The sequence below is a fragment of the Bufo gargarizans genome, chromosome 3 (genome assembly GCF_014858855.1).
Source record: "Bufo gargarizans isolate SCDJY-AF-19 chromosome 3, ASM1485885v1, whole genome shotgun sequence".
NCBI classification, from domain to species: Eukaryota; Metazoa; Chordata; class Amphibia; order Anura; family Bufonidae; genus Bufo; species Bufo gargarizans.
Window position 1 is genome coordinate 373113980 of NC_058082.1, and position 15369 is coordinate 373129348.

The 15369-nt window shown below is 44.1% G+C and overlaps 1 protein-coding gene across 1 annotated transcript in view; it reads left to right on the forward strand.

Annotated features, from left to right (window-relative positions):
- The window catches only part of TADA2A (transcriptional adaptor 2A), a 111684-nt gene that overhangs the window by 62656 nt on the left and 33659 nt on the right, over nucleotides 1-15369 (forward strand). Inside the window, exons 8-10 of the mRNA XM_044288114.1 lie at nucleotides 2964-3027; nucleotides 6199-6242; nucleotides 7452-7562. Of these exons, the coding sequence (XP_044144049.1) occupies nucleotides 2964-3027; nucleotides 6199-6242; nucleotides 7452-7562 (219 nt within the window). The remainder of the gene's footprint in view (nucleotides 1-2963; nucleotides 3028-6198; nucleotides 6243-7451; nucleotides 7563-15369) is intronic.

The following is a 15369-nucleotide window of genomic DNA, read 5'->3' on the forward strand; positions in this document are numbered from 1 at the left end:
TTCTTTCCTGATCTGTTCCGTTTTTTGCGGAACAGATCTGGACCAGATCTGGACCCATTCATTTTCAATGGGTCCTGAAAAAAAGTCAGACATTGTGCTGTCCGTTTTTTTCAGGACCCATTGAAAATGAATGGGTCCAGATCTGGTCCAGATCTGTTCCGCAAAAAACGGAACAGATCAGGAAAGAGACAACGGACGTGTGAATGGACCCTAATAGGGTTGATCCTGGTGACAGAGCCACTTATTAAAAACTGGCAACTGACCTCCTGCACCACTGCCCCTTGTAGGGTAGTAAAATGAGCTAAACTCTGCAGGTTGGTGAGAGCAGGGCTCTACAAAGCAAAGGGGTATTTTTTTTATTTTTATATTCAGGACATGCTGATATCTATTCAGGGTGCTAGATGAGAAAAATTAGGTTTAGTCAGAAAGATGAAAAATGTCTCGGTCCTAAAAGGATTAATTTGCACAGTAAAAATGTATTTTACATGGGAAAAAAAAGCTTTTTAGGGGGAGGTTTATATATTTTTTTAATTATATTATTTATAGCATTTAATTATGGAATTACTATTTTATAACTTTATTTCACATTTGTAATGTGCAGTGCATTTGTTATGTTGCCTTGTGCTAAAATGAAAAAAAAAAAAAAGTTTCCCCCCATCATTCTGCACTCAATACCCCATAATGACAAAATGAAAGCAGAATGTTTGACATCTTTGCTAATTTATTGAAAAAGAAAGACTAAAATATTGCATTTACATAAGTATTCAGGCCAATTTACTCACTTCTTAGTTGAGGCACCTTTGGTAGTGATTGCAGCTTACAGTCTTCTTGGGTATGATGCCACAAGGTTTGCATACCTGGATTTGGGGATTTGCTGCCATTCTTCTCTGCAGATGCCCCCAAACTCTTTTCAGGTTGGATGGGGACCATCAGTGGACATCCATTTTCAGATCTCTCCAGAGCTGTTTGGGTTCAAGTCAGGATTTGACTGGGCCACTGAAGAACATTCATAGTGTTGCCCCTATGGCACCCCTTTGTTTTCTTGGCTGTGTGCTTGGGTCATTGTCTGACTTGTTTGAAGGTGAACTTTTGTTTCAGTCTGAGGTCCAGAGCATTCTACTTAAGGTTTTGATGAAGAATATCTATGTTCCATTATGCTTTCCCTCAACACTGACCAGTCTCCCCGTCTCAGCTGCTGGAAAAAAAATAAACACAGCATTATGTTGCAACAACCATGCTTCATTGTAGGGCTGATACTGGGCAGGTCATAAGTAGTGCTGGGTTCCTCTAGACATGACGCTTAGAATTGAGGCCAAAAAGTTCAGTCTTGGGTTCATCATACCGTACAAGAGAATCTAGTTTCTCAGTGTGAGAGTCATGTGTCTTTTACTGAGGAGAGGCTTCTTTCTGGCCACTCTAAGTCCAGATCGGTGGAGTGCTGCAGTGAGGGTTCGCCTTCTGGAAGTTTCTCCCATCTGCACACAGGATCTTTGGAGCTCAGCCACAGTGACCATTGGGTCCTTGGTCACCTTTCATACCAAGACTCTTCTCCCCCGATTACTTTGGTGGGCGGCCAGCTCTAGGAAGAGTCCTGGTTGAGAACAGTGAGAACATGAGAACAGTACAGCTAAATTTCAATTGTCATAGCGAACGGTCTAAATACTAATGTACTTGGGAGATTTTATTTTCTTCCTTTTTAATAAATGTGCAAACATTTCTAAAATTCTGTTTTCACTTTGTCAATTATGTGGTATAGATTGCAGACTGATGGGGAAAATCTAGATTTTGTTTTATTTTAGCACAGGGCTGCAACATAACAAAATGAGAAAAAAGTGAAACTGTCTGATTACTTTTCAAATGCATTATATTAGCAAACTCCTATGCTAATACATTATGGTCTGTCTCACTATGACACAGGTTGCTGTTAAGGCAACATTGGTGTGCCCGGACAGCAGGCTTGCAGTGCAGGCAGTCCTGGGGACTGCTTCCCTCAGATAGTCAATGATTGTTAGCCAAAGCCATGAGTGGAGCTTATTAACAATCACTGGTAAAAATCACTGACCAAAATCCTTACTGTGTGAAAGCTACTTTAGTCTAAAAATGTAAAGAAAAATTAGAAAAAACCATTTTATTGGGCGGTCTATTGTATGTTTTAGGCTACTTTTACACTTGCATACACTAGCCTTTTCCGGCAGGGGAACAGCCTGCCCGACCCGTGCTACCGCAAGTCCACCATGCTGGCAGGAGTCCACTCCGGCTCCATTCGCTATAATGGGGGAGCACGGGAGGTCCGGCCGCATCACGGCAAACAAGCCGAGAGGCAACATGCTCTAATTGCTCTAATTTTATTCCGCCCACCTCTCTGCATGTTTGCCGTGCTGCAGCCGGACCTCCAGCGCGCCCCCATTATAGAGAATGGGGCCGGGGCAGACTTCCGCAAGTACAAGTGTGAAAATAGCCTTATACCAGTGTTGTCTGCACCAACATTGCAGTAAAAAAAAACATTCCTCTGTGCTTTACTGATTTAGGACAGTATATATTTTACAAAGTTTAGGGAGGCCATTTTCCTTTGCTGCAGAGAATGGATTTCCACTTTCTAGTTCTTTTAGGATGGTTACTTGGGATAGGCTGCCAATATCAGATTGGTGGGGGGTCTACACAGCCTTCCTTCACCAGTAAAATGAATATGGCTATGGCTCTACAGTGAGCGCAACTTCCAGTTCTTTGTATACCAGGCATAGCTGTGCAGATTTTGCAGTGGCTGTGTCTCCAATTGCAGCTAAGTGTCATTCATTTGAAAGGAAAGGAGCGGAACTGCAGCTTCAGCTGATTGGTTGGTGAGCCTGAAGTTGGACTCCCACTGATCTAATATCAATGACTACACTAAGGAAAGACTGCCCGATATCAAAGTTTCTTCTTCACTTGTCTCTATGGCACGTTATTCTCTATTTTTATTTCTGCAGCTTTAAAAATTGCTGTTGTGGATATTTACCATTCCCGACTGAAAGAGAGACAGCGTCGAAAAAGGTAGTGTAATAATTGATTTTATTTCTTCTCCGTTACAATTTGAAATTGTTTACTAGCAGTTTTCACAAGCTGTTTAATTACATATTTTAGCTATCGTGCCATGCCTAAGTTAGGAAATACTTGTATTCACCCAAAAAAATAGTACTGGAGCATATTGACAACTGGATGTTACCAGGAGTGTGTGTACATACAAAGTCTGACACTGTTTTATCAGTGACTCTAGTGGCATACTTTGCAGGGAATACCCTATTGGCAGTGGGTACGGCAACAACCAGTTGTTTGTTTTTTTTTGTTGTTTTTTAACTTTGTTTATTAAACATGAATAAAACGGTATGGCATACACATGAAGGATACAATACGCAGCACATTGACGATCAAGAATTACAATAAAAGTGATAGTGTTAGGCTACTTTCACACTAGCGTTCGATCGGATCCGTTCTGAACGGATCCGATCATAATAATGCAGACGGAGGCTCCGTTCAGAACGGATCCGTCTGCATTATTTTAGCATATAAAAGCTAAGTGTGAAAATAGCCTCGTACGGATCCGTCCAGACTTTCAATGTAAAGTCAATGGGGGACGGATCCGCCTGAAGATTGAGCCATATTGTGGCATCTTCAAACGGATCCGTCCCCATTGACTTACATTGTAAGTCTGGACGGATCCGCACGCCTCCGCACGGCCAGGCGGACACCCGAACGCTGCAAGCAGCGTTCAGCTGTCCGCCTGTCCATGCGGAGGCGAGCGGAGCGGAGGCTGAACGCCGCCAGACTGATGCAGTCTGAGCGGATCCGCTCCATTCAGACTGCATCAGGGCTGGACGGCTGCGTTCGGGTCCGCTCGTGAGCCCCTTCAAACGGAGCTCACGAGCGGACCGACGAACGCTAGTGTGAAAGTAGCCTTAAAAGTATACAGAGCAATATCTCATTCTTACACTAGTTGTAGAGGTTCATGGTTGATAGTGCAGCAATCGGGTGCTCAAGGTACAAAGAGAAGGCACCACACACCCTACGTTTTCTTAAATGTTTGCTGACATCCTCTGTTTTTAAATACATTTTCAAACATATCAGTCTGGTTTACTAAGGCTTTCCATTGACTAAGACTTGGTTGGAGATTTCCCATGCATCTCAAAGCAATCCAAGACAAACACGTCCAGCACTTTTTTCAGTTAGAAGATTTTTCTTTAGTTCCTTTATTGAATGCGGTAAAAAAAAATTGTGCAGCAAGAGATTCCCAACCTCCTGACGTGGGTCTGCAGAGGATCGTCTACTCGTTTCGCGCATACCTACTCTTAATCATGACTCATGATTAAGAGCAGGGGTTCTCGAAACGCATAGATGATCCTATGCAGACCCACGTCAGGAGGTTGGGATTCTCTTGCTGCACAAATGAACTTTTTGTACCGTATTCAATAAAGGAACTAAGAAAAATCTTCTAACTGAAAAGTGCTGGACGTGTTTATTGTCTTGGATATGCCTGAGATCTCATCTCGCCAGTCCGTGCACTGACCCCCATGCGATAATGCTATTTCACATGCGCTCAAAGGTGAGCTGGATAATCTAATATTGCATCTCAAAGCAATCTCCTTGCGAGCCAGAAATAATGTTTCCCTCAAAAAGACTCCATCATGTGACCATAATTCTTCAGATAGAATGCTTGAAAGACAAACCCCTGGGTCATAAGAAATGGGACAAAGGAAGACTCTTGAAAGGTTGTCTACAACCTCTTTCCAGAATGAACTTGCGTAACTACATGCCCATATTAAATGTTTGTATTTTCTCCCTGTGTTTGTGTGGGTTTCCAAAGACATACTGAAGGGGACTTAGACTGTGAGCTCCATTGGAGACAGTTAAATAATGCATGTGTTACACTATCTAAGTAAGTAAAGTAAATAAATGGGAAAAACTGTAGCATAGATAGGGGAGGAAATGGAAAAAATGATGAGTAAATGTGAAGGCAAAAAAGAAAAAAAAACCTCATCAGGCTTTTATCATAGCCCGGTGAACCTACTAGTGAGACTCTGTTACTGTGGAAATAGTCACACATGCCAGTTTTGTAACCTTCGTTTTCTGCATAAAAAAAACAAAAAACCCTGACATATAACAGAACATAAAACCTTGCTACTCATTAGGGTGTATTCACATAGAAAACGTGTCACTGTCCAGGGTATATCCACCCTATACATTTTCACCCCAGAACACTGGGACATATTTACTAATACTGACTTACAGATCCATGAGATTTATCACAGTGGCTGATGCTGGATCCATCTGGTGCAACTTTACATTGTGTAGTTTAAGTTTATGCCACCTATTAGCTTACCTTGCAACTGAATTCTGTACCAAAATTTTGCTGCAAAAATGTCTCATGCCACTATCCGTTTCTCACAAAGCACCAGCAGAATTAATGTGCTTCCAAAATAGTAAATGTAGGCCATTTATTTATTTTTTTATATTATTTTTCTGAAGTTATTTATCAGATTGCACTCTGTCCTCCAGGTTGGTGGTAGAAAGCGATTATCTTAATTAGGATGACATTTAGCAGTATGAACACTGAGAAAGAGAAAAATAAAACTTTGATCAGAAATTCATGAATAATATTAGTCACATAATTGATTCTTTGTTACAGTCCGCTCATTATCAACATTGTCTTTTTTGGCAATAGCAACCAATCAGAGCTTAGGTTTCATTTTTCCAGAGAAGCCTCCGAAATAAATGTTAAGCTCTGATGGCTTCATTTGGGCAACTGTTACAGCTTTTATAAATGAGGCATACATTTATAAGGAGGCAGAGGGCCAGTGATTGCTATTGAGCAGGTCTGCACAAATTTGCTGATCGTACAACCCAGACAGTATCACAAACAGTAAAAAAGCATGCTAAAAATGTGAAGTTGCAACTAAACTTGTAGGGTTAGAGTTTATAAATATGAATATTATAATAGGGTTTTTCAACTCCGGTTACTCGGGACCCACCTATTTGAGAATATCCCACAGAATGAATACCTGTGGTAAGTCCTGATGCATGGACACTAATTATATCAACTTCTCAGTACTAAGGAAATCCTGAAAACATGACTGGTAGGTGGGCCCTGAGGACCAGAGTTGAGAAACCCTGATATATACATTGTATGGGAAATGACTGCCATTAAATGACATTTTTATTTTTTCATAGGATTATAAGAGAACATGGCCTCATAAATCTAAGGAAATTTCAAAGTAAGTTGTTTTTGCTTGTAATCTCAAATGTATTACATGTATTCCTAATTTCAGGGCAAGTGTGTGAGAATATGATGTGCTATTGCTATAAAAGTACATAGATAAACATTTAAAAGTTAACATGCCTGCAATAGAGTTCAACTTGTAGCAGTATGTAGCACGCTTGTGAGCTCCCTCTAGTTGAGACTGCAGGTAGTCAGAATGTTATTTTAACTTTTAAAGGGGTTTTCCGGCCTTGGAGCTGACAAGCCCTGGGGTCCTTCCCTGTCTCTCTTCACTTAAAAAAAATAATAATAATAAAATGTTTATAGTCCCTGCTTCATTCCTGGAGCTTGCAGTTCCTGCTGGACCAGTGACTGCTGCGGCTATTCAAAGGCCTTGGTGGTCACAGCAACTTAGATGCCATGTCACAGCAGTGGTGTACTGTTTGAGTTGCCGTTAACACTGAGGCGTGTGATTGGCTGCAGCGATCATGAGCCCAAGCTGCTTCCTGGTCTTGCAGAGACTGGAAGCAGCTGGGAATGGAGTTGCGACAGGCCCCAGCCAGGCATAGTTGGTTTTGTCCAAGGGAACAGGCAATGATCCCAGGGATTGTCGGCTCTAAAAATCTTCTCATTTGAAGATTTTTACAGTTTACAAAAAGAGAATGATCAGGGCTCAGTATCAACAGAAAATAGAAAGGAGAAAGTAGAAATGTACAAAGGAGAAACTGTTAAAAAGCTGTTACAAACTGGTGTATTACAGTCATTGGCTACAGAGCACTACAAAGCTAAATAATGTGTACCCTGTTTTTGGACTGTTAGACACACTGTTTTTGTGACAAAAAAAGTTGCAATATGGGGAAGCCACAGCTTTTTATTTTTTATTTTTTTATTTTTTTATTTTTTTTATCCAGAAAATGTAGTAGAGTAGGAGTGCATTTTAACAACCATATGTGTGGAAGATGCCTTGGTGTATGTACAGTGCCTTGGTGTTTTTCTTGTTGTGTTGCACTACATCCGCCCCAGTCTCAGATCTCTGGCAGAATACATTTCCTTATGAATTGCCCTGTGTTTACTGCTGTGAATCTTTCTTGGTCTTCTTGGGACACATAGCCTTTCCCATGAGGACAAGAAAGTTCCATGCTAGTGTTGCCTAATCAGAGAATCTTTCTTTTACTCTAAAACATCAATTTGTCAAGAGTTTTTTTTTTGTTTTGCTTTTTTTCAGTTTTAGAAAGAAGGTATTCCAAAGATGTTCAAGAACTATATGAAACAATGAGGCGATTTGCTCGAATTTTAGGAGCAACAAACCACGATCGGTTTATAGAGAGCCATGCATGTAAGCAACAATATTTCCTTCTTTAATCTTCTGTAAGACCTCCTGTCCTTCTGTGTTATGGAAATATAAACTCACCGGACAAATAATATACATTCAAATTAACAAGGTCATCCTCACCGGTTATTTTACTTGTTTTTGTTTTTTTGTCACTTGTCCCAACTTTATCCCCATAATTGCTTGACTGAAGAATGTGTTTACATTTTCCTAACTAGCTCTAAGTAATTAAGAGCTCACATCATAATTTTACATTTGTGCTGATATCTTTTGCTTACCTCCACACGACTATATATGTCATGGCAGTAAGCTGATATCTGTAACCTCACATTTAAAAGTGTTAGGTTACTTTCCAATTTCACTGCACCCCATGGCACTGGAGATCTCAATAACTATGCTGTCATTAAACAGCTGCGGCCAAAGTAATTTTCCCAGAAACCAGGCAAAGTGTGTACAGAGATCTCTCCAAGTGTAAAGTCAAAAATTCCGGCAGGGGTGTGCTCTTTTTGATGTGAGAGCGCCCCGCTGCTTGCTATAAAATTAATTATAAGCCTACAGTCTGAAATAATCCCTTCCTGCCCTGACTGTGGTAGGAAGGGGGGGTGGTTAATTAACTTTTCTCATGCGTCTCATTGGGGAACACAGGCATTGACCATGGGTATAGCTGTTGCCACTAGGAGGCGGACACAAAGCACACAAAGTGTAAGCTCCTCCCTCTTCAGCTATATTCCTTCCTGCAATGGACCAAGCTAATCGGTTTTAGCTTAGTGTCTGTAGGAGGCAGACCTTCATGCGTTGCAGGTCTGCTGATTTATTAATTTTGTGTCTCTTTTTTTTCTAGCGGGAAGCTTCAGGCAGTCCGGGTAAAAACTGCCTGCACTCCCACCCAGGAGATGGGAGACCAGGGGGTCTCCCAAACCCTCTGCTCGTTCCTGATCTCTAGATAGAAATGGTGGACCAGAGGTCCCTGTAAAAGCCTCTTTCTCCCGCAAGCAAGCGCATCACCACGGCCTCCCCAGCAAAAGTCCCCTCTGTTTCCGGTGTAGTGCCCCTCACCAAGGGGCTGCACACCGAAGGTGGTGATCCTGCTGGAGCCAGGGGGGCAGAAGACTTCGGACAGGTGAGTAGGAGACTGCCTCCAGTACCCTCTCCTCTCTCCAGTTGATGGTCGCTTCCTCTTACAGGTGGTAAGAGCACCCATTTACCACAGAACAGGGGGCAGTCTAATAAGGCAAATAGCGGAAGCCTTTTTTTTTTTGTCCCTTTCAGAGTTTTTCCAGCCCCAAGGGAGCGTCCGATAAGTCAGTCGCAGGCCTTCTTTTAAGCCATGGCCATGGCATTCCCGTCAACAGGGCTCCAAGTCCTTTAACCCTAAGAGCTCCGCTGCATGACGAGCGGCTCCCGGCGCCCCCCTTTCTGGTGGGCGGCCGGCTTCATGTGTTTCGGCATGTTTGGCTGGCTTATGTCTCAGATGCATGGGTGAGGGAGGTCATTGCAGAGGGCTACAAGCTGGACTTCCCTCCGTCCCTTTTTTTTTCGGTTGTCCTCTTCCGCCTCTCCCGCAGCCGCAGATTCTTTTGTTCTGGCAATTCACACGCTGCTGCAGCAAGGTGTGATTGTTCCAGTTCCTGCACAAGACAGTTTTCAGGGGTTTTACTCCAATCTCTTTGTGGTTCCCAAAAAAGAGGGGATGGTCTGTCCCGTTCTGGACCTCAAGGTGCGCAACAGTTTCCTTCGCGTCCACAGATTCCGGATGGAGTCACGGAGGTCGGTCATTGCGTCCTGTCTTAATCTATTGCAGCGATTGACTTATCTGGGCATGGTACTGGACACTTGTCAGGCCAAGGTGTTCTTGCCTCCGGAAAAACTATCCGCTCTCCATCTTCAGATTCGCTCATTGTTGCAGCCAGCTCCAGTTCCCATTCGTCACTGCATGCAGGCTCTGTGGTACAAGGTTTCTGCCTTCAAAACAGTTCCCTATGCTCAGTTCCATACCAGAGAGCTTCAGCGATCCATTCTGTCCAGCTGGTATCGCTCCCCAGCCTCCTTGGATCTGCCAATGTGCTTCACAGTGCTCTCGGCCCTCAGATGGTGGATGGCCTCTCCGATGTTGACATCGGGGTGTTCGTTTCTCCCTCTCTGTTGGAGGGTGTTAACAACGGATGCAAGCCTCAGGGGTTGTGGAGGAGTGTTGCAAAATCTCTTGGTCCAGGGAGTATGTTCACACGAGGAGCACTCCCTTCCAATAAATGTTCTGGAGTTGAGGGCGATTTGACTCTCTCTGCAACACTGTGCCGACCATCTCGGGGGTTGTCTGGTGCGGGTGCAGTCCAACAACTCCACGGCAGTGGCATACATCAATCACCAGGGCGGCACCCGGAGCCCGAAAGTCATTGAGGAGACGGTGCTGATTTTCAGCTGGGCGGAGAAACAGGTTCCGGCGCTATTGATAGTTCACATTCCAGGCATAGACAACTGGATTGCGGACTTTCTCAGATGGGAGCGTCTCAATCCCAGCTAGTGGGCTCTTCACCCGCAGGTCTTTCGGGACATCTGCGAGAGGTGGGGTCAGCTGGATGTGGCTCTCATGGCCTCACACTTCAACAACAAGGTTGAGGACTTCGCTGCATGGTCCAGGGCCCTGGCATGCGATGGACTGGTGATCCATGGAGTCGGTACGTTTCCTTACGTGTTCCTGCCTCTTCCGCTCATTCCGCTGCTTCTCAGGAAGATCGCGTCCGAGGGACTGCCCGTCATTCTCGTGGCCCCAGATTGGCCGCGCAGGGTGTGGCACGCATCCCTAGTCGCACTTCTCGCCAACTAACCTTGGCGTCTTCCACTTCGGGAGGACTTGCTGTCGCAGGGGCCGATCTTCCACCCGAATTTAGGGTCACTACATTTAACGGCATGGCTGTTGAAGCTGCCGTACTGAAGGCTCTGGGTTATTCTTTTTTTAAATCAGATAATCTTTTATTATCAAATCTTTTTTCCCGTTTTCATCATCAAATGACAGTCAAATCAAATCAAATATTCGGTCATCAAAAGACAGCATGTACAAAAGACAAGAGTACAAAATATTACATATGCACATTTTACATAATATACTTCCTATGACCATATGACATCGTAGGAATATACACATTAGATCCAGATCTTTATTCATCTAATTGTTTTCTCCCTCAACAAACATCCTTATAAACAGCCCCCCCCCCCCCACCCCTCCCAAACATTCCAAGAGCAGGCCATCATTGCAATAAGAGCATAACTACCTCCAGATTCCATGTCTCCTCATTCTATCGGCACCAGTTCGATTGGACTCAAAAAACAATACAGGCTATGAGCCCCAAGTAAGTAGACTCCCACACAGACATAGCACTCAGTCCACATTCACATATCACACAGCAGACGCCAACAGTCATACACCACACAGTCCACCAAACACCAGGATGTACACAGTCACTTCCCCAGATCAGCCTTACCGGGCAATCAAAGCACTCCTCGTCAATGCTAGCCAAGGACTACAGCATCCCGATCTATCTATCCAGCTACCCCAAATAGCCTCAAATTTAGACAAGCATTTTCTTTTCTGGTACACACCCCTCTCAAGACGCACTACCACATTCATTCTAGCAACATACTCCGGTACTGCCGGGGGTATCCCCTGTATCCATTTTGCTGCAACAGTCTTCCTCGCCTGATAGAGCATCCTTTCTATTCCCGTAGCTACTGTAGACTGCAAATTGTCCTCTGGCAGTATACCCAGAATACATATTCTTGGATCCATTTTAAATTTAGTACTATGTACCTTGTTAATAAGATGTAGTATTGCTCTCCAATAAGAGGTCAATGAAGGGCATGACCATAACATATGCAGAAGATCAGCTCCGACGCTGCCACATTTCGGACAATTGGGACTATCCCTGCAACCCACTTTATGCAGAAATACCGGAGTCCTATATACCCTGTGCACTAGATACAGCTGGGAGAGACGTGCCGCCTCACTAAGAGATAGATCAGGAGTAAGCGCCACTATCTCTGACCATTGCGCATCTGTAAGCCCACCCAAATCTTTCTCCCATTGCTGCCTACATTTTAACGGATATCCCTTAAGAAAATCTTCTAGCAAGGCTTGATACATCACGGAGATTGCCCCTTTCACCGAACCAGCAGCCACCACCGTGTTTAGCGCATGAGTGGATGTGAACACTATTGGGGCCACTTTAGCCTGAGCGTCTAGTGCATGCCTGAGCTGAAGATATCTATAGAACTGCGAGGAAGGAAGCCCAAACTCCGAGCACAACTGTTGATATTGCTTCAATACCCCACCTGAGAAGATATGACCCAAATTCCATACTCCCTTGTTATTCCACCCAGAGAACCCAGTTAGACCTTCCAACTCTGGCAGTGCTGGGTTCCTCCAAATAGGCGAGATATTGACATATCCCTCTAATCCCAAGATATGTTTGGTTTTACACCAGACTTTCCTCATGAGCACTAGTATTGGGATACGCCCCACATCTTCCTTTACCCTACCTTCAATGGCCGTCAATGGGGGAGATCTATTCGATGCCCACTCCATCAATCGTCCACTCCTCATACCTGGGCTACCCCCCACTCCCCACCCCTTAAAATGCTGCAGTTGGGCCGATAGAAAATAGAGTAAAGGGTTGGGCAGAGCAAGTCCCCCTGCATCTTTGTTCCTCTGTAACGTCTCATACTTTATCCTCCCCCTATTACTTTTCCACAGAAAAAAACGAAACAGTCGTAAAATTTTGTGAAAGTAATGCACGGGAATCCAAACAGGGGAGTTGTGCAGGACATAAAGCAATTGCGGCATAAGGATCATTTTCAACAAATTTCCCCTTCCTATCATCGACAGAGGCAGTCTATGCCACACTGTGATCTTATGTTTGAATTTCTCCAACAAGGGTAGGAGGTTACTAGTAATATAATCTGCAGGGTTCATGGACACTATTACCCCAAGATACTTAAAGGATTGCACCACCTTAAGACCGGAGAAGACAGCAGAACGTGACGGTACTTGAGAGGATACTGGAAGAATAACTGACTTATCCCAGTTTACTAGTAATCCAGACTGGTCGCCAAACTGAGACACCACAGATATTACTGCATCCATATACTTTTCCAGATCGTTCACATATATCAATGTATCATCCGCATATAACGATACCCGCTCCTCCATTGAGCCCCGCAATAACCCACCAACAGAAGAAGTAGAACGCAGGATACATGCTAAGGGTTCAATGGCTATCGCAAACAATAACGGAGACAGCGGACAGCCCTGTCTTGTCCCCCTCTCTAAAGCAATAGTTGACGATAAATGCCCGTTAACTCGCACTCTAGCCCTGGGTTCACAGTACAAAAGTTTAACCCACTTCATAAAATCCAACCCGAAGCCCATTTTAGCCATGACCGCCCACAAGTAGTCCCACTCAACACTGTCAAAAGCCTTGGCAGCATCCAGAGAGACCACCGCGGCCCTGTTATCCGACACATCCCTACCCTCTAACTGGAGGTTCAGGAATAGCCTCCTAAGATTTAAAGCCGTAGACTTACCAGGCATAAAACCGGACTGATCATCATGAATAATGGTGTGAATAACTCTATTCAATCGGTTAGCTAGAATTTTTGCCAGGAGTTTGATATCAACTGTCAGGAGAGAAATGGGCCTATACGAATCTACCAAAGCTGGATCCTTACCCGGTTTGGGTATTACTACAACTATAGCCTCTCTCATGGAGGAAGGCAAAATACCTCTACCAAAAGCATGCTTAAATACTGCAAGCAGGTGCGGAAGTAGCAGTTCTCCATGTTTTTTATAGAATTCCCCAGGGAGACCATCCCCACCCGGTGCTTTCTCATTAGGCAAGGACTTTAGTGCCTCTTCCAATTCCTCCAACGTAATATCCTCCTCAAGGATCGCCCTATTCTCCTCAGACAGGACAGGCATGTCAATTCCCTCCAAATATCCAGACCTACAAGAATCAGTGGCGACCAGCCTGGACCTATAAACCTCCTTAAAATGTACATAGAATTCTTCCAGAATGTTCTCATTCCCCACCACCATTTGTCCATTCCCTCCCCTAAGTGAAGTGATGGAAGAAGGACCCTGCTGAGCCCTAGAAATCACAGCTAACAAATGACCTGCACTTTCACCTTCAGCGAAATACCTTTGGGTCGTAAACAACCGTTTATCCTCCGCTCTAGCCTGTATATGCTCCTTCAGAAGATTCTGGGCTTCCTTCCATCGCAGCTCCCCAGCTACCGTGGGCTGTGCAACATAATCAGCCTCTAAATGCGTAACCCGATCTGAGAGTTCCTTGTCCAGAGCACGACTTTTAGATTTTTTAATGCTGATATGTTTAATGTAAAGCCCCCTCACATATGCCTTCATAGCATCCCACACCACATCCAGAGACGTCGAGCCCACATTAATAGACAAAAAATCAGCCAAAGCCCCGGATATCACAGTACCAGTATCCACTATTGACAACCAGAACGGGTTCAGGCGCCAAATAGGTCTAATAACATGTGTCTGGGGACCTACTTCCAGAGTCAGCAATAGTGGAGAATGGTCAGATATGCTACGAGGTAGATACAAAATCTTCTTTGTCAGGGCCACTAAAGATAAGGATCCAATAGCCAAGTCTATTCTGGACAAGGAACCATGTGTGGTGGAATAACAAGAAAATTGACGTTGCGTAGGATACAAAGTTCTCCATATATCACATAGATCCACCTCTGACAACAAACGCGCCAGAGAAGTAGAAGCAGCGGGGCATGTTCCCAGCCCATTATGGAACTTATCCAAGGAGCCATTAAGATACATATTAAAATCCCCCATGGCCAGCAGCGGAATGGATGGGAACCTAGACTTGAAGGAGATAATTAGTTTCATAACTTCAGCTGAATATGGGGGGGGAACATACACCGCCGCCAAAACAATCCTGAAATGAAAAATACTACAACTCAGACACACAAACCTCCCACCATCATCAATACATGAGTCATACACAGTAAATGGTATAGATCTATGAACCAGGATGGTAACCCCCCTAGCATGTGTGGAGTGAGTAGAATGGTATTCATAACCTACCCACGCTCTGTGCGCCAAGTGCGTCTTATCCACATTTAAATGGGTCTCAGACAAACAAACAATAGCTGGTTGTACATCTCTCAGGGCATGAAATATTGCTGCACGCTTAGAGGCTTGTGACATGCCCCGCACATTCCAGGCTACTATGTTAACAGAAGACATCACGAACATATAGAATCAGATACAAGAACCAGTGTCGATAGATCCATACAAACCTCCCCCCTGAGGTAAATGCAAAAATAGAGCCTGCTCCCAAATTCCCACCCTCCCCCCCAACATTCGTAAACCTATTGTAAGTCATAAATCTGATGTATAGGGGTACACCATACACACACAAAGTGAACCTAACTGCCGCAATTAGTGGTATATGCACAAGAACACTGAAGCGTAGTACCCTATCACTTAGTGGCGCAGCAGCCTGGATAACTATAAGAACAAACCACTCAACCTCCTACCCTGCCCTATAAATACCTAAGCAGAATAGAAAAGAAACAACCGATTTTAAGGCAGTATATATAGCCGCCCTATCATATACGGAAACAACAGAGCGCTATACATGTATAGCTGGCAGTAAAAACCATCAGTAAGTAAACATTATAATAGAAAAAGTTCTATCAATAATATCACCAAGTCCTCAGGTATTGTTGCCACGCCGATCCTTCTCATGACTGTCCAGCCATTGACACGCTTCAGCCG